Source organism: Akebia trifoliata, chromosome 16, assembly GCF_017979445.1.
Source record: "Akebia trifoliata isolate Shusen 1 chromosome 16, ASM1797944v1, whole genome shotgun sequence".
NCBI classification, from domain to species: Eukaryota; Viridiplantae; Streptophyta; class Magnoliopsida; order Ranunculales; family Lardizabalaceae; genus Akebia; species Akebia trifoliata.
This window is the reverse complement of record NC_141390.1, coordinates 9,817,198-9,843,014: the sequence shown is the minus strand read 5'-3', so window position 1 is coordinate 9,843,014 and position 25,817 is coordinate 9,817,198. Positions and strand designations below refer to the sequence as shown.

Sequence of the window (25,817 nt, the reverse complement as noted above, 5' to 3'; positions counted from 1 at the left end):
AATTTTTCTTCCACAAAGGATATTTATTTGGGGATTAGGTATTTAGGTTCGATGTTTGAATGACACTACTCCTTCCCATGGATTCTCTTAGTTATATAATCTTGAGATTTTTAAGAGGTAGTAATTTCTGAGTTTATGACAGAAAGGGAAGTTCTTTGGTGGTTACCTTAGTTGAAAAGGAACTTGATTGAGGGTGGGCGTTGAATTTCTAATGTGGTTGCTTGATAGTTTAGAAGATATCCATATTCATAGGACTTTGGATGGAGACAATTATTGCATCTGGGAAGATCAACTAGTTTCTCTTTGGTGGTTTCCTTTTTAGGTTTCTCTTGAAATAAATATTTAGAAGGAAGATATTGAATAGCATTTTTCTCCTATAATTAGAGTTGGGTGGCTGAAGTATTGGTTGTGCTTGTAAGGTGCCATAAAAACAAATGGATGTTGGTCAAACTAAAAGAAAAAAAAATTCACATGAATGCATATAGATTGAGCATGTTCTACTGGGTATAATATTTGGTTAATGAAGGAACAACAACCATCTAAGGGTTGGTGAGATGGCCAAGACCACACCTCAAGAAGTAGAGTTCTTGAGTTCGAATCCCCCCTTAGGGATTTATCTCAGATATTACGTGGTGCGTGTGGGGGGAGGGGACTGCACGTGCCCTGAGGATTAGTCGGGTGCTCTAAGAGGCCTGGATACCATGGTTTAAAAAAATCCATGCTCATAATTGTTCAAGTTGAGACTATCTATAGAAAAAGGTCAAGATGAGAATGTTGAGATTCATGAGTGAAAAAACTACTAGTAATTATATGGAAATCTTCTTTTGAAATTACAGGGGACTAGGATCAAGATATAATGGGGTTGTAGTGATAACATAGTCATGAATTGGGGGATCTATGAGGCCTTGAGGAAAATAAAATGGATAAAGTATAAAATTTAATTGTAGTAGGGGAATGAGGAATTCCATTGGATTGAGCGTCCAACTTTGGGCACATCAAAATAAAATACGCTGCTAGTGAAGGAAAAGATTAGGGGTGCATTTTTTTTCGAACCGAGATATTCGGGCCTCTTAAAGCACCCAACTAATCCTCGGGGCACATGCAACCCTACCCTCACCTGCACCAAGTAACTTCTGGGATAAATCCCTATGGGTGCCCCCACAAGGGAGGATTCGAACCCAAGACCTTTGCTTCTTGAGGCGTAGTATTGCCATCTCACCAATCCTTGGGTGTTATGATGGGTGCATTTTTGCTCTTTCTATGTTTCCACTTGTTGGAATGTTCCTATCAAGACTCTTGGTTTTTCTCCCAACTAGAAAATAAGGAAAAATTGTATGGAAATGAGATTTTAAACCTTAATATTCGTAACACAACTTTTTTAGACCTGGGATGGTTTGCAGTTTGACAGCTTGGTGGGAGAAACCCTTCAATGAAGGAATTGTAAAAACTATTAAGAACTTGGACTAGGATAAAATGTGTCGTCTAAATGGTTTGCTCATGACCTACTTTAGGTTTTTTGGGAGGTGATCAAGTCATTTTTTTTGGATAGGTAAGTGATCAGGTTTGATTCTTGCATATGGTTTGGGATTTTCAAGAGGAAGCGTATTTGGATATTGTTCGAATCACTATTGTCAAATGCAATCGTATATGGGCATATGTAGTCGTATATGCCATTTCTAGAAATAAAATCGCGTATGCCATGAGATCATCGTGCCATCGCATATTGCAATATGTGATTGCATTGCATTATATGATGCCTTATTTGCCCCATGATCAAAATTTTGATCTTTGGGCAAAAGCTTAATTTTTTAGTATAAATATCCCCACTATCATCACCCCATTCCTAATACATTCTAACCATTTGTATTCTCATTTAAACTCAATTCTACTCTCATTTTAGCTCCCTCTTAATTTTTTAGTTATTATTATTATTTTTATAACAGTTTAACTACATTCATTACGTCTTCTACTCCTTCAATCACCTGTATCAAGGTCAAGAAGCAAGAATCAAAATACAAGATTAAAAAAAATAAAGATGGGCTTCTTTTGCAACATTCAAGAAGCAATATTTCATTTTTTTTCCTGAGTTTATGTATTTTTACAAACTTGTTAAACATGCAAATGTAATAAATATAATGAAAGTGAAAAAATAGAAAGATTTCAAAAAATATTTTCCAAAATTATTGTAATGTTTGCAATTTTTTTTCCAAATATCCCCCCTCCCCTTTTCTAATTATATATAGAAAAATATTTTTGGGTGATATGTAGTATGCTATTGTGTGATTGAATATGCTGATTGCATATGGCATATGCTATTTGACAAGCTTGGTATGAAGTTTCGTACCCTTCTTGGAATGTTTAGGCTTAGGCATTCCAGTTTTGGCAAAGATTGGAATGCAACATTAATCCCAGAATGTCTTTTGCAGTGTTTTGGAAATTTTCAATTGAGATAGTCTTGATTTTTCTTTTGATTGAGACATTGCTTCGACAATAAATTTTAAACTTTGGTTCTGAAAATTTCTTTATTGCTTTGATCCCCGAGTTCCAAGGTAATGATAATATTAGGGATTGCACACCTAGAAACGTCATTGGAAGTTTTATAAGATTATTTCCAAAACCTTGGTGATGTGGGACGATGAGGGAAGAAGATGAAAAAAGGGGTGGCTAGGGGATCTGATTTGGGATTTGGAGTTGGATTAAGGATTTGGGCAACAATAGGAAAAAGGGTTTCATAGGGTTTAAGGAAAGGGGAAAGGATAAAGGGTTGAGGTTTTTAGGTTTCAAGAATTAAGAATCAAGAAACTTAAGAGAAAATAATAAAAAGAAAAAATGAAGATTAGAAGAAAAAAGAGAAGGGATAGAAAGATAGAACCTTGGAATCACACGAAGAATGGTGGAGAACTCATTTCACTCCATGAAAGAAACTCATTTTTTATTCATCAAATTCTTCATTAAAATAAATCTTCATACAATCTATATATAAGGAAAATAAATCTAAGAATTCTAATAAAACTAAAATACCAAATAAATAACCTAATTTTTGTAACTGTCTCTCTCCTAAATTTTCAACCCTAATAAACTTAAATAAAAGACATTATAAAGTTACCAAACTACCCCTAACTATTATACTAAGACCATGGGCCAATAAAACATGAAAATAAACGCAAAAAACATAAACATAAAGCCCTAAAACAGAAAACTAAGTAAAAACAAAAAGCTACTCTTCAAGCTTTGATGTCCCCATTGCTTGGCATCTAGGATTAAGTTTGTTCTCAAGAGCTGGGAGGTTTCATAGGGGAAGATGAATATTAGATAGTATCTTGATTAAATGAATAGTTTGATTCCATAAGCAAAAAAGAACCCAATACAAAAAGGACTCTAAGGAGATAAGATTAAGGGTCCAATTTGGAATTGGGGGTGTGGTTGGTTGTTGAATAACTTACCGCACCATGACTTATTGGCATTTAAGAAGGATTAGGCTCTTGGAATACAAAAGAGACTCAAAATATATAAGACCGAGGGTCTAATTCGGAATTGGGGTTGGATGTTGAACAATTTACCACACCATGTCTTCTTGGAATTCAAGAAGGATTAGTTACTCTTGGTTGCTTGAGGACTAGGTTTGTGTTTCCTAAGGAATGGTTTTGGGAAGGTCGGTGACATCAATTGAAGGTTCTGGGTATTCCAAAGTTTTCTAAGGTATTCTAGAGATTCAATTGGGGGTTCAATTAGGGATCTATCCTGGATTGTGATTTGGGTAGAGGTTGAAGAAATTGTTTCAAATCTCCGAGTCGGGACAATCTCGGTTTTTCTTCTGATCGAGACATTGCCTTGAGATGAAATTTAAACCCTTAAATACCTTTATTGCTTTGATCCCTGAATTTCAAGGGGTGGGGAGTTGGCTGTTGAACAACTTATAACGCCATGGTTTCTTGGAATTTGAAGTTCTAGAGATTCAAGTCGGGTTCAATGAGGGATCTATTCCGAGTTGTTATTTGGCCAAGGGGATTTAGAGGGTTGTTGTTGGTCTATTTGCTCAAATTTGCATGTGGAAGTTTTCGATCATCATCCGTGGACCACAAAAGTTTCTATGTTTTGTGGTTAGTTGTTTCCTCTATTTCTCCTTATAGTTTAGACACTTTCTTGTGATTCTTGGTAATATTCTGCTGTTTAAAACAATTGGGTATCGAAGTATTGGTGAATAGGGTGTCAGTTCTAACACAACCTTCCAATGAGCACTCCATAGGCTTAAAACAAATCTCTGTTTGTCTAAAAGAATTAAAACCTTCTCTTCATTGTGGAAAGAGGTGGTTGCATGGGTATATGTAAATGAGAGTAGGAGGCCCTTTCTTCCCTTATCATAACTCAACCCAAAATAGGAGAACTCCTAATACTGTCTGATAAAAAAGTTCCCTAAACTTGACTCAAAATTTAAGTTGTCAAAATTATGAAGTAAAATTTACTGAACTCTTATACTATCCCTAAAGTAGATAAAAAATGGGTATTGATCCTTTACCATGTTCATATTATTGGCCTAGTGACTCAATTTGGATTGATGGTTGATGTGTACCTTACCTTTGTATTGCCACAACAACTTTTACTAACAGCACCCCAAGATGTGTGTTAATTCTTTGGTGATTTGCATATGAAATGGGTTGCTGTTAGCAAAAGTTGGCATGGCAATAGAATCTCTCATTTTTTTAACATGAAGAAGTAAGGTGGAAGTTTTCCTACTTATTTTGTACTTATGGAGTTTAAAAAGATTTGCAATTTTTTCATTAGCTTCTGATGATGTGATATTTTTTACCATGGCAGAGGCCTGCTACTGAGATTGTTCGTGTTGTGAACAAATTCAAGGCAGACTTTGGGGGACAAGTTGTTTCTCTAGAGCGTGTGCAACCTTCTTTAGATCATGTATCTCACAGGTGTTTTAATCTCTCTATCTATAACTCGTTAAAAACTCTCTCTACTTTTTTGATTTTGTTGAGTTTATTATACAACATCTCAAAATTGTTGTTTGAGTTAAAATATGTAATATTTCATGCAGTTTTATACTTTTATACGACGCTCCTATCCTTTTGCATTGGAAATAATAAATTTTTTTTTTCAGGGGCTTTCGAAAATTGTGTTGAATGCTATCTAGAATTATTTGAGAGCATAAAAAGTGATTTTCCTTTAGGCATATAGGTGGGAGAAGTAGTTGATGTAGGGGCAATGAATTTCATGTAGAGCTAAAACAGTAAAATTGCTAATTGGGGTGTCAACGGGTGAGCGATTCTCCATAGGCCCGACTCCAATCCGTCGAGTCTAGGCTCAATATCTTTGGAAGTAATTAAAATCGGGTCCAAGTCTGATCTACTTGCTTAGCCTGCAAGGAACTAGGTGTGTTTTGGCTATTTGCTAACTGGTCCTGAAGTATTTTGAAAGGCAATATAAGTATATTGTTTTCGATTTATAGCCGTATTATTTTTGCTGATTGTTTCATTTTGTCAATCATAATTTAACAAACCCTGAAAATTTAAATATTTGACTCAGCTAGAAATATACTTATTGTACAATATGTAATTATCTTCATTGAATCAGGATCCAGAATGGTGTCCCATTCCAATGGCTTAGGAACGGTGTCTACGTGGTATGTTTTGGTAGGAGCTTAAGACATTGGGCTCCTAACCAAGCCATTTTTCTGTATGGCATGCAGCCCAAAGTGTTTATTCTCCAATAAACACGTGCCATGTAGACACCTGATTTTTTATATGAACGGGACACCGTTCTGGATCGCGACTCATCTTTAATATAATAACAGGGATAAATGGATATACTAATAGTTTAACTTAGTGGGATATTTTTCGATTTGAATTGTGTACCCATAAATAGAGAATGCATGTGCAATATTACATTTTCTGTGGACAATTTCAATTGGGAAAGATGGAATGCATACTTTTTGGTAAATTTTAGTTGACATCTGGAATGTAAGGAAAGAAGAGACTAAGGAACTTTACAAATGTAGCACCAGAATTGGTTGAATGTTGGAATCCAACGCATGTTTGACACGGATGCTTCAGATGAATAGAATTTATATGGCGTTATTTAACCAGTTGTGTCTAGTTGACACCCTAGTGTCAATCCTTCAATAGAATTTTTGTCCAACCATTTTGATTAATCACCCTTAATTTTTGTGTACGTAGGGTCTTTTTTTTTTTTTTTTGATAAATTAAAAATTGCATTAGAAAAGGGGACGAGAAGTCCCAAAATTACAATGCTTAATAAAAAAGAGAGAAGAAACAAAGAAAACCACAAAAACGGCAACTAATCTCCAAAGTTACAAACGAGGTCCCATCGAACAACAAAATCTCCAAAGAAAATGCCCTTAAACTCTTGGAAAACCTTTTCCCAGTGGAAAAGTAACTCCAACACATTAAACTTGAGCTCTTCAGAAGATGACTCATTTCTTCAAAAATCTGGTTATTCCTTTCCTTCCATAGACCCAACAAATGGCAAATGACAATAGGCTCCACAAGATTCGCTTTGAACATTGAAAAGAAATCCTCCAAAACAGCCACAAGTTGAAAAACTCCCGAATTGTATGTGGTAAACAACTTTTTGTACCGAAAAGGCTAGGATTCATACCCCCAATTGATTCGCTATTTCAGAATGCATGAAGATGTGCTCAACCGTTTCTAGATTTCTCATACACAAAACACAACAATTTGGTGTTTGAAAACCTCTTTTAATGTGTTGATTCACTGTGATTGACCTATCTAAGGATGCTTGCCACACAAAGATCGAAAATTTGGAGGCAACCTTTGTATCCCAAATTGTGGAAGCGGGGAATATGGTAGTCGAATTCGGTATTTCAGCCATATACATTGAGTGTACGGTAAAGACCCCTTCTCTTGTACCCTCCCATAACCTATGATCATCTTCCTCACCAAATGTAATACCCACATTGACTATCTCCAAGAAGCACTTCACGTTACTCAATTTCTAATCATTAAAGTCCCTCCTAAAACCCAAATCCCACGCTTTCTCCAAACTTTCTCCTACCAAGAATGAGACAATGGTCATCCCCTTTTTGCTCGACATCACAAAAAGTTCCGGAAAAATTTCTTTCAATGGATCGTCTCCACACCACCTATCTTCCCAAAATTTAACTCGATTTTCCTTCATCCCTTAAACTGCACATTCTTACGAAAGAAGGTAAGTGACATAAGATATTTTTCCAAACACCACACCCATATGCCCCTTAGCTTCTTTTGTTTCCTAGGCCAACTCCTTCAACCCAAATTTGCTTACCACTACCTCCCTCCAAAGGTTACCTTCCTCTTCACCAAATCTCCACAAAGATGTTGAGTCCCAAACCCCTTTAACTTTCGGTAAACAAATCTTTTTCCAACTCATTATATGATACTTTCTTTTGTTCTTCTTATCATGCCAAAAAAAATCCTTACATATTTTATTCATTTTAACTTCCACACCACGGGGATAGAGAAAAGAGACAATAAGTAGTTAGGGATGCTAGCAAGTATACTCTTAATTAGTGTCAATTTCCCCCCTTTAGATAAATACCTAGCTTTCCATGTCCTCAACCTTCTGCCCATCCGCTCTGAAATTGGATCCCAAATCTCCTTGCTTCTAGAATTCGCATGAAGTGGTAAACCGAGATAGTTAGTCGGTAAGGAACCCATCTTGAACCTAACTGAAGCCGCCAACACATCAACCCCTTGAGTAACACAAACCCCCATCATCATGCTTTTGTTAAGATTAACAAGAATGCTAGACACTACCTCAAAACACCCACGAATGCTACTTAGAAACCTCAATTGCGAAGTCGAAAAGTCTAAAAAAATGAGAATATCATCCGTGAATTGGAGGTGAGATATGAGATGCCCTTGACTACCCGCTTTGAAACCTGACAAACTACCATTTTGAACTGCTTTTGATATCATTCTACTAAGAGTTTCCATAGTTAGCAAAAACAAATAGGGTGATAACGGATCCCCTTGGCTTAAACCTCTCAAACTCTTGACCCTTCAGGTGACCCGTTAACTAAAATAGAAAAGGAAGGAGAAGTGACACATTTAATCATCCAATTGATCCCCATCCGTCATAACATATACTCAAGGAAAGACCAATTGACATGGTCATAGGCTTTTTCGGAATCAATCTTACAAATAAGACTTGTTTCATTTAGTTTCCTTCTTGAATCAATACATTCATTAGCTATAAGAACCCCATCCAAAATTTGGTGGTCCGCCACAAAAGCCCTTTGATACCGCCCAATTATGCAATATAACACCTTTAATCTCTGTGCTAGTAGTTTGGATAATATCTTATACATCGACCCAACTAATTAATCGGACGAAAGTTTGAAATATCAATTGCCCCTCTTCTTTGGAATCAAAGCAATAAAGGTGCAATTCGAACCATGGTCGAGGAAACCATATCTAAAGAAGTCTTTTACAACCACTAAGAGATTCATCTTGACAATGTCCCAACAACACTTAAAGAACGGCATAGAAAATCATCCGGGCCTGGTGCCTTGTCATCCGCCATACTCTTAATAGTGGGAAACACCTCTTCCTTCTCGAAAGGTTGCTCTAGACAAGCCTATTGTTCCTGTGAGATACATTCGAAATGAAGATTATTAAGGAAAGACCCCCTAGGAAAGCTTTCTGTGTACAAGTCTCTATAGTACTCAACGATTCCATTTGCTACCTCGTTGTCCCTGTTTTCCACTCACCATGGACCTTCAATCTTGAAATTTTATTCACCTTATTATGATTGTTAGCCATTCTATGAAAAAAACGTGTGTTGTTGTCTCCCTCTTTAAGCCACTTGACCTTTGATTTCTATTTCCATTACAATTCACTCATAGCTGCCAATTTTTGGAATTTCACTCAAATATTTTCTTTTGCCCCATCCCTCTCTATCCATATCCCTTAACTCCTCTCTTCTATCAAGCTCCTAAATTTCCCCCAACAACGCCTTCAACTTTCCATCCACCCGAAAGACCTCTCTGTTCCATTTCTTCAAGTTTTCTTTAATAGCTTTGAGCTTGCTTCTAAACACCACACCTAGACTTCCATAAAAAAACAACTCATCCCACTAATTCTCAATTGTTTCCTTGAAGTCAGGATGCAACGACCACATGTTTTCTAATTGAAACGATATTGGCTTGTTTCTACGATCACTAACAACCAGAGATATGGGGCAATGATCAGACACTGGATTTGACACCACTTCTTGCACTATCTTTCTAAATCTCTCTTCCCAACTCGACGAAATCAAGAACCGGTCCAATTTATTTAGAGTGGGTTTTCTTGACGATTAAACCAAGTAAAAAGGCCACCACTTAACGGAAGATCAACAAAAATATTTGAGTGGATGTTGTTACGAAGATTGTGACAAGTTTTGGTCTCCAACCTCAGATCTTTTACAGGGTTGTTAATGTTCAATTACTTGCCAATGAAGATTTGAGAATGAAGAGGGTCTACAAAGTTAAGGTGGAGTGGCAAAACTTCAAGTTGTGACCTAGTTGGGTTAAGACCCGTAGAGCTGTAGCAGTCACTGAAGTTGGGAAGAGGGGGGACTCCATGATCAATCTTCTCGAAAACGGAGCGACGTGGTTCAGCAAGCAGTTGGAGTCAACAGGCCTTTCGCCCAAGAACATTAGATCGAAGTTCTCCAAAGAGGGTAGAATTTTTATGGTCTGGGGTGATCAGAATAGTTTTGGAAGATTTGAGAAGCTTCAACATATTTTAGATAACTCTCGGGCCAAGATGCTGTTCTGCCTAGAAGGAAAGGAAGGGATTGGGTGGAGGACCCTTTCCTTCAATATTAAGATTTTCTTCTAACCTGAGGAGAAGATGAAGATGACAAAAAGGTTTGATAGTAAGATAGTAGCTGCTAACGAGGCAAATTGGGTGGAAGTTGTTTGCAAAGGGAAACACAAAGCCACATAAGTGGTGTTTGGGAAAGATACATGTGCTGTCAGCTTTCCTTCGGTGGGCTATCGAGCTAAACGACAAGGGGGTGTTGCCAACGATGCTCTGGATAGTCCTCGATCCAACCAGCAGGGAGGTGCTGATTTCTATTCCCTTAAATCGATGTGGAATCGTTACCAAAAACAATTTATTGGGAGAGATTTTGGGATGTGGGACTGGGCTGTCATCTGTGAATCTTCCTCTAATCAAGTGGACTAGGGTGACTTGTTTGATGCGGTGTTGATTTCCTTGCATGCTTCACTAAATAATAGTATAAGACTCATACTTTGGGATTTGAATAAAAGAACTCTCATGGTGGGGGACAAGGAGGAAGCAAATTTTTTGAGTGGGTTGGGGAAGGTAGTGACGGGAGGGCACTCTTTCTCACTCAGCCCATGGTTTGTTGAGTGTAATAAGTTGAATCCCAATTGGATGCCAAAAGGCTCTTGGGTACGTTTAAAGGGCTTACCCTTTCACCTTTGGGAGGAGTCTTCCTTTAGAAGAATCGGAGAACAACTCGGTGGACTCTTAGAGGTGGATCCTAAGACAAGGTAGAGGGAGAAGCTCGACTCCGCTAGGTTGTTGGTTTGGTTCTCTTCTTGGAGGATGCCTCGTGATATTCTGATTTGGTTTGATGGTATTCAATACAACCTAAGCTTGGAGGTAAGACGCGATGATGTCCAACTAGGGGCAACCCAGGGCTTGTTTGCTTCTTGCGATAGAGGTGACGAAGGCCTCTGTTTAACTCCAATCAAAGCAGGTAATCCATAACCAAGAGAAGCCCCAAGAGTTCAACAGGAAGACAACGAGTTGGGGACGAAAAGGTTGGGTTCTATCAACCTTGGACTGGCGGTATCAAAGTCTGGCAAAGGTTGCGTACAGGAGAGGCTTGCACAGTTTTCAAATTTCAAATCGCCCTTGAGTGACACATGTAATGTAGTAGAAGTTCCCCGCCTTTGGGCTTCTGAACATAGACAACAAGTAAAAAAGTTGGGACAGGTGTTAAATAGCTTGAGATACAGGTCGTGGTAGCGTTCATACGAGATTGTAAAGAAAGGTCCGTGTCTTGTTGATGTTAGGGCCTCGAGCCTCATTGTTGGATTGGGCTTGGAAGCCCATGACCTTAATAACTTCATTGAAATGGGCTTAACACTAGATCTCCAGTATTTAGAGGCCGCAAGCTTGAATGGGCTTGGACCCTTATCCCAGTTTGGCTTGGAGTTAGAGGTGGACGTGGCTGACTCCAAATTAATACTCCAGGAGGACTATGGGGCTATTGGGTTTGTTTTGAATGAGCACACTAGAGGGCTTGATCTGTTGGGGGCCTCTAACTATTTTGTTGGGTTAGACGAGATGGGCTACAAGGTGTTTACAATGGACAATTAGTAGAGGAGCATTCCAGAAGCTGTGCTTAACACTAGGGAAGAGGGAGAGAGCTCGTTAGTCTCAAAGCCGACGGGGTTAGGCAAGTTGTTTTCTTCTCCACATGCTTATGTAGGTCTCGAGGGTGGCACAGGCTGCAGAGCTGGTTCAATTAGCAGAATCTCAAACTCTGAAGTTATCTTTGGGGGGTGGTACATGCACATGTTGAATGAAGGTGTCAGGGGCAACGTAGGTCTCGGTTTTGGTATTGAGTTTCCGCAAGACAGGGCCGAAAGATTTGCCATTGCTTGCAGGGTTCTGGATAGAGTTTTATGGATGTGTTGGAATAAGTCTTTATGGCTAAGGAGGATTTGGGGGGGGGGGGTGAAGTGGCAACGAGAGAGGTTCAATATCTGGTTGGGTCAAAAGAAGTGGTTTTTGTCAATATGATGGAACAACTGAAGGGCAGGGGAGTTCAACCAGACCAACAGAGGTATGAGATGGCAAGTAATTAGCTAAGTTAGAATGCTCTGGATGTTTGTTTATTAGTTGGGGTTTGTATTGGGCCCCAGCAAGGGTAGTCCAAAGTTCTTCTGGAGGTAATAACGAAGAACCAAAAGTGGTAGCCAGGAAGGAATTTGATAAGGGAAATCTAATTCCAGGGAGTCTCGCAACTGCCCCAGAGTTCAACAGAAACGAGTATGAGAATCAATCGACGGTGGATATTTAGAAAGTGGATAGGCTGAAACGAAATTTAGTGAGAAACTTCAACGAGAGCAATCACTCGGAGGCGGAGCTGCCGAGAGCGTAGTCTCCTTTTAGTCTTTTGTTGGGGTTTACTTCAGTAATTAATTATGACGATCAAAATTGTTTCTTGGAATGTCAGGGGTTTGAATGACAGGTGGAAGAGGGCTGTAGTGAAATCAATGGTGAAGGATAGCAAGGCTAACATCGTGACTCTACGGGAGACGAAAATTGAGCATGTGGATGGGTTGGTGACTAGGGAGCTGTGGGGTATTCAAAATGTGGGGTGGACATCTCTTCCCGCGATCGATACTTTTGGAGGCATTGGTGTGATGTGGGACAAAAGATTTGTTGAGGTTAAAGAAGATCTGATCGACACTTTTTCGGTCTCTATCCTGTGTAGTTGTGTTGGTGAGGACTTCCAATGAGTTTTTACTAGGGTTTATGGGCCTAATAGGGATACTGAGTGTGGGCAATTCTAGAAAGAACTCGACGACATACACTATTTCTAGGACAAGCCTTGGTGTCTTGGGGGTGACTTCAACGTCATTAGGTTCTCATTTGCAAAGCTTGGGGGGTCCAGGGTAACTGGGAGGCTGAGGAAGTTTGGGGATTTTGTATTGAACCATGAACTGGTGAATATTCCTCTCCATGGGAAGTGCTTCACCTAGTTGAATAATCAAGCAAGGGTGGTGCTTAATAGATTGGACAGATTTTTGGTTTCCGGCGATTGGGACGAACACTTTAGTTCTCTTTTGCAGGATTACAATTCCGAACCCGGCATCCGATCATTGCCTTATCTCTCTCCAAGCTGATGTCGCGAGAAGGGGGACCGATTCCTTTCCGTTTTGAAAATATGTGGCTTCTTCATCCGGGGTTCAAGGAGTTGATTCATGATTTGTAGGGAGAGTTGGCTTTTTAAGGAAGATCGGGAATTGTATTCTGCTTAAAACTTAAGGAAATTAAGGAGAAATTAAAGATATGGAATGTGGAGACGTTCAGAAGGGTTGAACTAGAAAGAAAGAATTGTTGCTTGCAATCGAGGAGTGGGATGGGAAGGAGGAACAAAAGTTAGCTACAGAGGGTTGCACCAAGAGATTTGAATTGAAGGCTAGGTTCCAAAATCTTGTGAATATGGAGGAAATGTCTTGGTCTCAAAAATCGAGAGTGAGATGGCTTAAAGAAGGGGATAACAATAATAAATTCTTCCACAGAGTAGCTAACGTGCACCATAGAGCTAATTTGATCTCAAGGTTGAAAATTAACAAAATGTGGAAGGAGGGAGATGAGGAAGTGGCTAGCAGGGTTGTGGAATTTTACAACAACCTTTATACGGAACCTTTTCAAAGGAGACCCAATTTGGATGGGTTGCCATTTGATTGCATATTGAGTGAGCAAAAAGCTTTCTTGGAAAGGCCTTTTGAGGTAGAGGAAGTCTTTAGAGTTATTGCATCGATGAGCAATGACAAGGCATCGGTGCCAGATGGGTTTTCTATGGGCTTCTTCAAGGCTTGTTGGGAGACGTTTAAAGGAGACCTCTTACAAGTGCTTGTTGAGTTCTACCGCGAGTTTTTTCTCGATTTGGGGTCCAATTGTTCCTTTGTAGCTCTCATTCCTAAGAAGCAATGGGTGGAGGATATCACAGATTTGAGGCCTATCAGTTTGATTGGGTTGACCTACAAGATTCTTTCTAAATTGCTCGTTGAAAGATTAAAGACGGTGTTGGATAGGGTTATTAGTCATACTTAGAGTGCCCTCATCAAAGGAAGACAAATCTTGGACGGATTTCTCATCGCCAACAAATGCATTGACTCGAGATTGAAGTTTGCTAAGCTAGGAGTGGTGTGCAAAATAGATCTAGAGAAAGCATACGACCGTGTGAGCTGGAGCTTCCTTAGATATATGATGGGCCAACTCGGTTTTGGGAGTAGATGGATCAGATGGGTTATGAGATGCATTTCTACGGCTTCCTTTTCCATCCTAGTGAATGACACTCCTCGTGGTTTCTTTAGAAGTTCGAGGGGTTTGAGACAGGGAGATCCCTTGTCTCCATTCCCATTCCTAATTGTAGCAGATGCTCTTGGTAGGATGATTAGTAAGGCAACCACGAACGGGGACTTGACGGGATTCTCGATGGGCTAGGAGGGTCCATCTATAGTTTGCGGATGACTTATTGGTTTTCGTCGAAGCCAAATAGTCAGCTGGGTGTGCTTAGTGGATTCAAGGTAGTCTCTGGTTTGGCAGTCAATTTCCACAAGAGTAGGGTGTTTATGGTTGGTGGTGTGTAGATAGGGGATCTCTTAACGACTACGTTGGGATGATCTTTGAGGGAGTTGCCTATGTCTTACTTGGGACTACCCCTGGGGGTTTATTTCAAGAATAGGCCTATTTGGGATCCCATCATTGAGAAGATAGAAAAAAGGTTGGGTTCTTGGAAAATGAGGTACTTGTCGAAAGGGGGAAAGGTGGCTCTTATTAAGAGCTCCCTAGCTTCGATGCCGTTATATTACTTATCCTTATTTCCAATTCCGAAGAGTGTGGAGTTGAGGGTGAAAAAACTTTGTAGAAACTTCCAATGACACGATAAAGAAGGGAAGAGTAAGTTCCACCTCGTGAGTTGGGACAAAATTTGTGTGTCGAAGTCTCTTGGGGGCTTAGGTATAAAAAAGTTGGGATTGATGAACATAGCACTCTTGGGCTAGTGGCTTTGGCATTTTGGCAAAGAGGAGAGTTTGTGGAGGAGGGGTCATTGCGGCTAAGTTCGAAGTGTTAGGTGGGTGGGAATGTGGGACTTTGCGAGCTCCTCATGGGTGTGGCCTTTGGAAAGGGATTACTACGCATCTTCTGGCATTTCGCAAGGGAATTGGCTTGAAGTTGGGGGATGGGAATCGTATCGAGTTTTGGGAAGATAAGTGGTGCGGAGATCATCCTTTGGCTTCACAGTATCCTGAGTTGTTTGGGTTGTCCTTGAGGAAGTGTTCAACAGTGGCCTCTCTCCTTAAGCGAGAAAGGGAAAGACTTGGGACTTCGGTTTTAGAAGGAGCTTCAATGTTTGGGAACTAGATTGGGTGTTGTCTTTGCTTGAGCGTTTGGAAAGTGTTGTGTTGAGAAATGGGGTGTAGGGCAAGAGAGTTTGGTCAAGTGTGAAGGATGGGATGTTCTCCGTGAGATCTTTTTATGGTTCTTAGGTGGATTGGCTTTTATCGAAATTTCCTTTGATCGCAATTTGGGGCCCTAGATTTTGTTGAGGGTGGTGTTCTTCATTTGGTGCACCTCGTTGGGGAGAATCTTAACCATGGATCAATGTATGAAACGGGGGGTGATGGGGCTTAGTATCTGTCTCTTGTGCCTAAGGAGCAATGAGCATGCCAACCATGTATTGCTTCATTGCCCTTTGGCAAGTCAGGTTTGGAGCCACTTCCTGGGTCTATTTGGGTTGGAGGGGTGTCTTCCTTGGCCGGTCAAAGAAGTTTTTGATAGTTGGGCTTCTTGGGGACTACCATTGAAGTATTCTAAGAGACTTTTGTGGAGCGTTATTTCGTTTGCAATTTGTTGGGGTATGTGGAATGAACGTAATAGATGGGTCTTTGAAGGAGTCTCTGAGACGGGGGGACAAATCATCTAAGTGGTGTTGGGCTTACTCTTCTTTTGGTGTAAGGTGTTTAAGGAGTTTAAAGGGGTCTTTTTTGAAGACTTCCTTGTGAGGTGGGAGCAAATCTGTTGTCTTGAACCACCTTGACTTCGTCTTCATTATCTTTTTTTTTTTTTTTTCTTGGTTGGTCTTGTATTGTTTCTTTGTTGGTCTCCTCGACCGCCTAATGAAATGAATTTTACCTACATAAAAAAATGCATAACGGAAGATCAATCAAACCATGGGAATTGACAAATTCTCCGAAGTGTCTCATTCATGCAGAGATTCGAGGACCACCCACCTTTTCAAAGGAGAATCAAATAAAGTTGAAGTCTTGACTCACACACCAAGACACCTCCCAATGAAAACTTACATGTTCCAACTCTTCCCAAAATTGAGGCCAATCATCATATCGTGACGGATCGTAGATCCTGGTAAAGATCCACCAAAAATCATCCCCCACAAGCCTACATAAAAATGATACAGAGAATGCACCAACCAAATCTTCCTCCACCTCGATGTACTTTCTATTCTGCATAACTATAATTCCCCCGGCCGTGCCAATGGATGGAAGAGCACTCCACCTCTTATCTTTAATCCCTCATAATTCTTTGATAATCGAATCATTCACCACTTCCAATTTAGATTCCTGCAATACCACCAACTGCGGCACTTCAATCCTTAACAGCCGATCTCTTCAACCTATCATTGAGACCACGAACATTCCATGAGAGAATCTTAGCATTCTTTTGTAACAATTGATTTTCACCACTTTCTTCTTGAATTAGTTGATTTTAGAGGAAATTCCTCCAAATCCCTATGTACTTCTTGAACCTCCCTATTCCATCTTGCCTTTTTCTTATCCAGCCTAACAGATTTTGTCTCAACTTGTTCAGCCACAAAGCTACTCGAGTGCTCCATATTTCGAACTGACATACTAACTTCGTTCCTTGACATACTAACTTCATAGGGTCTTATAGGGATGTAACATGTAAAATGTTGAATTGGTATATTTTTTGTGCATGCATGCATGCACACATACATACCCATCTTTTGTTATCAACTGGAAGAACTTACCTGTATCGTCTAAATTTACCATTTTGTCACACTAGTGTTTGTGGGATATTCAGGGTAAGTTGAGACTTGTCACAAGGCCTGCTAGTGCTTTTAGGCAGTTTAGGGTCAAATATGAGAGCTTCTATTGCCACACCAACTTTTGCTAACGCCACCCCAAATGTATGCTAATTCTTTGGTGATTTACATATGAATTGGGTGGCATTAGCAAAAGTTGGTGTGGCAATGAAATCTCTCTTAAATATAATTCTGGGCCAGAAAAACTTCTTGTGGAATGATAGGGTGGAAACATATAAGTATGATTGGGTAGAATAGAAGTTGTCACGCATTCCAAAAATATGGCATTTTGTAAGGAAACTCAAAGCCATCAACTGAGCTCTTTCTGGATATGGTTAAGGAGATATGGAGAAATGCAGACCAATATGTGGTGGCAGGTTGTTAACTTTTGAGTTTGGGAGGAGGAATCTATATCAGGAGTGTCTTTAGTTTTGTTCTTCACGTGGTTCTTGTGTTTGGAAAGGTACACTGGAGAGGATTCCTGATTCTGTCAAATGCATTAGGTTCAAATATGCAAAAGAGATATGGCCTGGTTTTGGACTCAAAGATTTGTAACTGAATCTGTTTTGTCGCTTAAATAGGAAAAACCACCCAAAGAAGGATTTCACGGTTGGGTCTGACAATGCCCTATCATTGTGTCTTTGAGTGTAAGACATGTCTCAATGATTAGGAAATAAATTATGTTGGTAGTTTGATCCCTCGTGTTAACAACATTCCCCTTTCCCTCAAGGCAAAGAATAAGAAGGCTGTGGAAGAGGAAATCGTAATGGTTTGTTTGCTGTTATGTCCTTTTACTTGTCGTTGGATTTAGCATAAGGATTGCCCCTTCCATGCTCCTGTTTGTGGATCTGAGTTCCTTCAAAGGATCATTGTCACTTTCTTTGTTTTAACCGCATACTTGGATAAAATCTTTTCAGCTGAACATTTAATATCCAAAAATGGATTGTTGGTAGACTTTTGTTTGATGTGCAAATCTAATGGTGGAACAATTAACCAACCAATGTTACCTATACATGTGGCATGAGTGCCATTGTCAAGGTGTCAGCATGTGTTGGTACGCCCAGTTTTGAACATTTGGGAACGGTGTCATGTTCACACTAATATAAAAAGATGAAAAATAAAAATCGAATGAATACAGTCTAAAACTATTATAGAGATCATGCTCACATGAGCACTTATTATTCCCTTAAAAACAAAGAAAGCATCATGGAAGAAGAAAAAGTAGTAAGATGTACAAATTGTTTGATATGTTAGATATGAAGCATGTATTGGTGGAACAAAAGTGCATTGAAATCTTAGAGAAATGATTGGATAATCTACTTGATGAAAAGATCAAAATTTAACTTTATGTTAACACCTAACTTAATTTATTCGATATCATACAGATACTTATTAAGGATCGAAACATTTTTATTTATAAGTTGGTACTTTAGATTATTTTACACATTTTTTCCTAGAAGGACCCTTCATTTTACGGTGTCAAAACGAGATACACTTTGAATTATATATATATATATAAGTGTAGTCCCATGTTGAGTAGTGTCCAAGTGCCAGCGAGTGTTGGCACTGAAAAAATTCCAAAAGTAGAAGTGCCAAGGTAACATTGTAACCATCTCCTTGTGCATTGTGAGGTTTATAGGTCAGTATGGTTCTCATTCTTTAACATATTTGGCAATTATTAGATTTTTCCTTATCCTGTAACTGATATCTTCAAGAGCTGGTTTTGTAAGGCTCTATCTTCTAGAGGTCGGTTACTTTGGAGACTGCTACAATTTGCCATTTGTTGGGGGTCTTTGAGAAGAATGCAATATTTGGTTTTTGAGGGTAAGGACGTGGAGAATCATTCCATTGGCTTGAACATTTGATCGTCTAATGTCCAAATTGTTTTGGGGATTATATTTTGAGGATTTCATCTTCAGATGGTTTGTATCAAATGATGGGTAGTTACTTTATCTATTTTCTTTCTCCTTTTTCTAACTTTTGGATCTATTTTATTTTTCAATAAACTTTGTACTTACGAAAAAGTCCATGAAACATCCACTTAACAAGAATTGAATGCAAACCCCTTGTTCCTAGTTGAAAAATTATAAAAACATATGTGTAAGTCTTAATGTATTAGACCACAAAACTAAACATATATCTATGTTGTTTAGTTTTCTTTTAGGATGGTCAAAATTATAATTTTACTATGGATAAATTTTCTGGTCTCATTTTTCACTGTAATTTATGTTTCACCACGTGTTCAATTGCTATTTCAGTTAATTAGATGATAGTTTCTCATGGGAAGTGGTTTTTAGTTGTTCTTTTAATGGCTTCAGCTGATTTTTATGCTTTTCTTCCATTGCAGGTATCTGTTGGCAGAAGCAGGTGACACATTATTTGCTTCCTTCATTGGAACAAAGCAGTACAAGTAAGTGTGAAATTATCCTTGTTTCAGTTTGAAATTCTTAAAAACTTACCAAAATATAATATATTCCACTTTTTTTTAGGGATGTCATGGTGGATGCAAATATACTTCAAGGTGCCATATTTCATGAGGATTTTGTAGAAGACATTGAGGGGAACAAAGCTATTGAATCTCACCAAGTTAAAGATCAAAATAAGAATGGACAAATTCTTGGGAAATCATTTCAAACAAAGGCCAACCAATTGAAGCATAAACCCAAACCTGCTGCCCATCGGGTAAGATCATGTGTTTGTATTTTTAGAGGTTTCCTATGAGTAGTTTCTTAGACTTGTGTTATCTGGTTTGTTGGTTCAAATTCGGGTTCATGGTTCACCACTCTAGAATGAACCCAGTTCGTAGGGGTATGTAGAGATAATTCGTTTCTTGGTTCGCTTTGGTTCCCTAGATCGGTACGCTATCTTGGTTCACTTTTGCATGTATATAATGCAAGTATACAAGTTATAACTTCAATTATAATGTTAAAGAGAAACAAATTAATATGATAGTTCAAATTTTAAATATAAACAATGAGAAAAATATAATAAATTGTGAACCAAACCAATTAAAAAATTATTTGGTTCACCGAACCAAGTGCGTTTTGTTCCACCGAACCCAATCAAAATTCGGTGGGTTCGTGGTTTGCTTGGTTTTATGAACCCAGTACGAACCGTACTGCTAACTGGTTCGGTTCGTACCGGTTCATGGTTCGGACTAGTAACAATGTATTGGGTAACATATTGTCAAACATCGTGAAATTTATCATCTTCCCGCTCATTTGAACCATCCAGCAATTTTATTGGAATGAGTGTGCATATTGCTTATTTGTAAAATTCTTTCTAGGGATTCTTGGCTCGTGCTAAAGGAATACCGGCACTCGATTTGTATAGGCTTGCACAGAAAAAGAACAGGAAGCTTGTCCTATGTGGACATTCACTTGGTGGTGCGGTATGTATGGTTGGTCTTCTTTCCGCATTTTTATCTGCTCATATTTGCACTCTTCAACATACCTTCTGTCTGCTCCATGGCTTATCTTTTTAGGTAGCAGTATTGGCCACCCTTGCCATTTTGCGGGTTGTTGCTGCTTCATCTCTATCAAAAGAAAATGAAAAAGTTCAGGTCAAGTGTATCACGTTCTCCCAGCCTCCAGTGGGGAATGCTGCTTTGAGAGAGTACATTTCTTCTCATGATCTTCATTTATTGTCTATATCTACTTAATGACTGATGATTAGAATTTAAGTTTAGCTGTTGTAACTTGTAGGGTAAATTACACTTTGACGCCCTGTGGTTTGGCATAATTCAATGTTGACCCCCTAACATTTGGAAAATTGCATTTACCTCCCCTCTCACATACGGTGTTAAAATTCAGATGTTATTTTACGCCTTTACCCTCTTATTTTTTCTTATTTTTTTTAAATAAAAAAAAAAATATTTTAAAAAAGCTATAAAAAGGTCTGTGTGTAAGAGTCTACACTCTCATGCATGGACCCATTTATTCACAGGGATATGTTTTCGAATAAAAAAAAAAACAACATTTAAAATTGTTTCTACAAAAAGTAAAAAAAATTCATTCTTTACTTTACCGATTAAAAAAAAAAAAATCATTCTTTAACTGTTTGATTGATGGCAACTAGACAAAAGGGAGGTAAGTTGATTCGTTAGATAAACTATAGGGGAGGTGAGTGCAACTGTCAAAACATTAGGGTGTCGACATAGAATTATGCCAAACGACAGGGGGTGAAAGTGTAATTTACCCTAACTTGTAAGAGTTCAAAGCCCCTTTTGTGGGTATGTTTTCTTGACAACTGTCTAATTAGTGAATTCATAGGTTTTCATTTTTATTTTTCTTCGTCCAGTTACGTCCATAGAAAAGGCTGGCGGCATTATTTCAAAACTTACTGCATTCCAGAAGATTTGGTACCACGCATCCTATCTCCTGCATATTTTCATCACTATAATGCACAACCGTCTCAAGTGCCCGTTGATATGGGAACCATGGGTTCATCATCAGCAAAAAACAAAAGAGGAATCGAGAGTCCAAGATCAGTGAAATCTAAAGAGAATGATGGGGAGCAACTTGTGCTGGGTTTAGGTCCTGTACATAGTTCTTTTTGGCGACTTTCAAGACTTGTGCCTTTAGAGGCTGTTCAAAAACAGTTTAATAGGTTGAGAGGAAAAAATACTGAACCCGGAGAAATATCTTCAGCTACTGATGTTGGCCTAACATCAACAATTGATGAAGTAGAAGCTGCACTGCCTCTTGAAATTCAAGAAGGATCTGATGGCATCTCCCTTAAGCCGTTCTCTGATGCTGATAAAGGGGCACCAGATGAGGCAAAGAGTAGCATGGGAGCTGGAAAAAGCATTGATGGTAGTGGGGGATCTAGGGGATGGCGTAGGGTACCTTACTTACCTTCCTATGTACCATTCGGACAGGTAGCTATTACAATCTGTCATTCTCATTAGTCTTTTTCTTTTGTTTATTGCTTTCTCTTACTTTTTTCCGTTTCTTCTTTTCGAATGAATTTTCTAGTGCTACGCCATTTGGTCATTCCATTGGGGTAGAGGTCTGGTGACAGGTAGCTATTATGATCTGTTAAGCTCTAAAGCTCCTAAACTAGGCTCAAAATCAAGTTATAAAATTTCTGTTTCATTGTATATTTTGATCAGCCTATAAATGGGATTTGTGGAAGTTTTTTTGACTGTGCGGAAATCCTCATGGAAATATTGTGGAATAGATGGAAATTTTGGTTAATAGTTCAAATTCCAATCTTCTATAAATTCCTAACATTTGTGAAACTTTGTGTTTTTAAAGATTTTTCTTGAAAAAAAATAGCAAAAAATACATACTTATGTGTGTGTGTATATATTAGACATGCCCCCCTACGTTTTGCTAAATATTAGAGATACCCCCTATCTTTTGAAATTGATGACATGCATCCCTTGACCTTAGTCTTCTAAGTAGATTAAGGGGAAAAGACTCAAATGCCCTCATTTTCAACCTCTAGCTAAAAATCTAGATTTTTCTTCTTAGAAGCAATCATCTTAAAGTTGTCCAACCTCCATGGTATAGCTACTCAACTTAATCTTCAATTCATTGTTTTCTATCTAGAACTAACCCTTTTCATAAATCCCTACATTTTCTACCCAAAATCACATCATTTTCAATTTTTCCAAAAATATTATTATTTTTTTCTTCCCAAAACAAGTCATCTTCAAGGTTTTCAACTTTTAGGGCAACTTTAATCTATTTAACCTTATTTTAATCTATCATTTTCTACATTGCCTTCTTTGTAGAAAACTCTAGATTTTTCAACCAAAAATTTCATCATTTTATACTTCTTAAAAAATTCTACCTTGCCTTGAGGTTTGAAGGTTGAAGACTTGACGTAGATAAAATCTTAAGATAGTTGATGAGGGTTAAAATTTTCATCCGATGAGGTTGAAGATGATTGGTTTTTAGAAGAAAAATCTGGTTTATTTTTATTTTTATTGGAGGTTGAAGATGAGGGTGTTCAAGTCTTTTCTCCTTAGTCTACGTAGAAAGCTGAGGTCAAGGGATGCATGTCATCATTTTGTAAACATAGGGGTTATCTCTAATATTTAGCAAAAATAGGGGGCATATCTAAATCACCCAAATATTTGGGATAAGTTGTGATGTTAGTGATGATGATATCTTTATTTTTTAGAAAAATGAGATAAAATTAAGGAATGTTGATTGAGATGGTTTGGGCATGTTGAATGAATTCCAATGAGGGCATTGATGACGATTGCTTTGATGCAAGTTGAAGGCTCTAAAAAGGTGAGAGGAAGATTAAAAGATGTAGTGAGAAAAGGTATGAAGACACCTAAATTGACTAAAGATACAACTCAACAATTTTGGATTGTGAAGTGGGGTGATTGTTGATCTAAGTATTTGAGGGTGAGATAGAGATTGTGATGATATATTTTGAAAGAAAATAATTTTATGATGTTGTAGATCATTCAAAGAGAAACAGTGTATAATTAGTTCACTTCCAACCATTGACTCTTAGGGTGAATATAAAATAACTTGTGTTTTCCCTATTTTAGGAACTTTCAGCCAAAATCCTTTATTATGTTTGAAGATTATCCCATCAATAAAGTTTTATCCAAGAATTTGGAGTTGGTTGAATGAATCTTGTTTCTTTCCATTTAATTATGTCTAAATCTTTATCTTCTGTTTATTCTAGTGTATTCATCTTCTCTCACTATCTCAATCCATGTTTTTTTTAATATAATTTTCCTCACTTTTAGAACTTTAACTTTCTAATTCTTTCTTACTGGGTTTTTAATCAATAATTTTGTACATGACCAAACCATCTCAATCGTTTCCCTAAGATTATCACTTGTTGGGGCCTCTCATACATTTTCTCGAATGCTTTCTTTTCTAATTTTATCTTTCATACTTTTTATGTTCATCCATCTCAATAGCCTCATATTTGCTATGCTCAATCTATGCATGTGTTATTCTTGGATTGCCCACCATTTATCTCTCAATATAGGATAGTTTGTTTATTACCATCTTAAATTTTTTTCTTCTTTTAATTTGATTAGAATATGCTCGCCACATGGTGATCAACAAGCATACCTCCATTTTACTATCCAACTATAATTCTATGGATAAGATTCTCTTCAATCTCTGTCCTTATGGATAATAGAATCATGGTAATGAAAATGGTTGCTTCTAGGTATATTCTACTGTGGGGGCCTAAATCCCAAACTCTAAATCCTGAAGATTACAAGTGATAAGTATTGGGATTGATTCTTCTCTTCAAGACTCTGAAGGTGAACTCGCTAAATCCACTCCAATGATCAAATCTGTTCTAATTTTGGTAGATTAAATGGATCACTGAGAGATTGCTTACTGCCTTTTAATTTAGACCTTCTTTATGCAGCCAAGGGTATGCCTTATGTCTAAGGTGTCAATTTGCTACATTGGTCATAGTCTATGATTGTTGATACCATGACCTGGGTTCAAAACCCACTTTCACCTACTATTTCTTAACCACTAACTCGTTTTCTTATCCAATAAAAAAGGTCTATTCTTTGTTGAAGTATCATGATTGCGCTTGTCTAGTTCATGTGCTTAGGGAATTGCACTGACCATAAACAATTTGTGTCTTAATCTATTGCTCGACATTGTAGACAAGTCTTTTCAATGTCAACGTCTTTCTATCTACCCAGGACATGCATGACTTGTTCAAGATGGGTGGCAGCTGAGGCACACGTTACTGGTAGATCAACAACAATAGGCTGACGTTTTCCCTATAGTGGAAAAATTTGGGGTTAATGCAAATGGGTGGGAAAGTGGGCTGGCTAGAGGTTCGTTTGGTTGTGGGGTTCGGAAAGGTATCTTGAGAAGTTTTCCTTTGTTCAAGAAAATGTTAAATTCAAGGTTGGGAGATGGACTAAGATGAGATTCTAAGAGGATTGGTGGTGTAGATATGGTCTGCTCCTTTTCAATTTTTCATTGAGTAAATGTCAAGTTATGTTTCTCTTTAGAACCATGGGGAATGGGGAGATCAATTGGAACTTTGGGTTTAGAAGGGCCTTCAATGATTGAGTTGTAAAGATTGGGGAGTTGGATCTATTTGATGGAGAATAATCACAAGGACGCTACCTTGGAGGATCGTAGAGTGTGGAGTGGAGCTAGAGATGGGAGGTTCTCGGTGAAATCCATGTATCATACCTTAGTTCCAAGGAGCTCTATGACTTTCCTTCACACGTTTGTGTGGGTGGTAAGGTGCCTTAAAAAATCCCAGCCTTTATTAGGGAGACTTCCAACCTTGGACCAATTGATTACAAGAGGCTTCATTTCTCCTAATCATTGTTGTTTATGTACTTCGGCTGCAGAAAATTCGGACCACTTATTCATTCATTGCTAGGTGGCTTCTCAGATTTGGTCGCACTTCTTATCTCTCTTTGGCATTGAGGGTTGTTTGCCCCATTAAGTGAAATCGCTTTTGGATTTATGGCTAACTTGGGGAGGTTCTTTTTCCCTATTGAAACGGATTCTGTGGTACTTGGCTTCGTTTGCTATTTGTCAGGGTATTTGGAAAGGAAGGAATAGTCATATCTTTGAGGGGAAAGTTTCCATGATGGAAGACTTGGTCTTATCGATTTTGGCCTTTTTGCTCTCTTGGAGAAAGCTTTACAAGGAATTTAAAGGAGTTTTCTTTGAAGATTTTATTGTTAGATGGGATATGATTTGTAATTTGGTGGTGGAGTAGTTTCTTTTGGAGCTTTATTACTATTTTTTGTTCCTTTTTTTCTTGAGAAGTCATGTGGCGTACTCAGTCATCGCACTGTACTTTCCTTTCCCTTCACTCTCCATCAATTTTTGCCACCTCTCCTCTATATATAGTGTTTATTTATGCTACATTGTTGGTCCAACCAAATAAAAGAGGAGGGTTTTATTAGGTTGACAAAAGGTGTGAGAAGTTTGTCAGCTTTTAACATGAATTTGGGTATTTCATTTCAGTCTGTTCATGCTATGGCATTT

At 38.3% G+C, this 25,817-nt stretch overlaps 1 protein-coding gene across 1 annotated transcript in view; it reads left to right on the top strand.

Moving 5' to 3' along the window:
• LOC147382535 (lipase class 3 family protein) overlaps positions 1–25,817 on the top strand; it is a 57,663-nt gene that overhangs the window by 1,542 nt on the left and 30,304 nt on the right. Inside the window, exons 2-7 of the mRNA XM_086427888.1 lie at positions 4,816–4,925; positions 19,199–19,261; positions 19,341–19,533; positions 20,138–20,242; positions 20,336–20,466; positions 21,151–21,730. Of these exons, the coding sequence (XP_086284014.1) occupies positions 4,816–4,925; positions 19,199–19,261; positions 19,341–19,533; positions 20,138–20,242; positions 20,336–20,466; positions 21,151–21,730 (1,182 nt within the window). The remainder of the gene's footprint in view (positions 1–4,815; positions 4,926–19,198; positions 19,262–19,340; positions 19,534–20,137; positions 20,243–20,335; positions 20,467–21,150; positions 21,731–25,817) is intronic.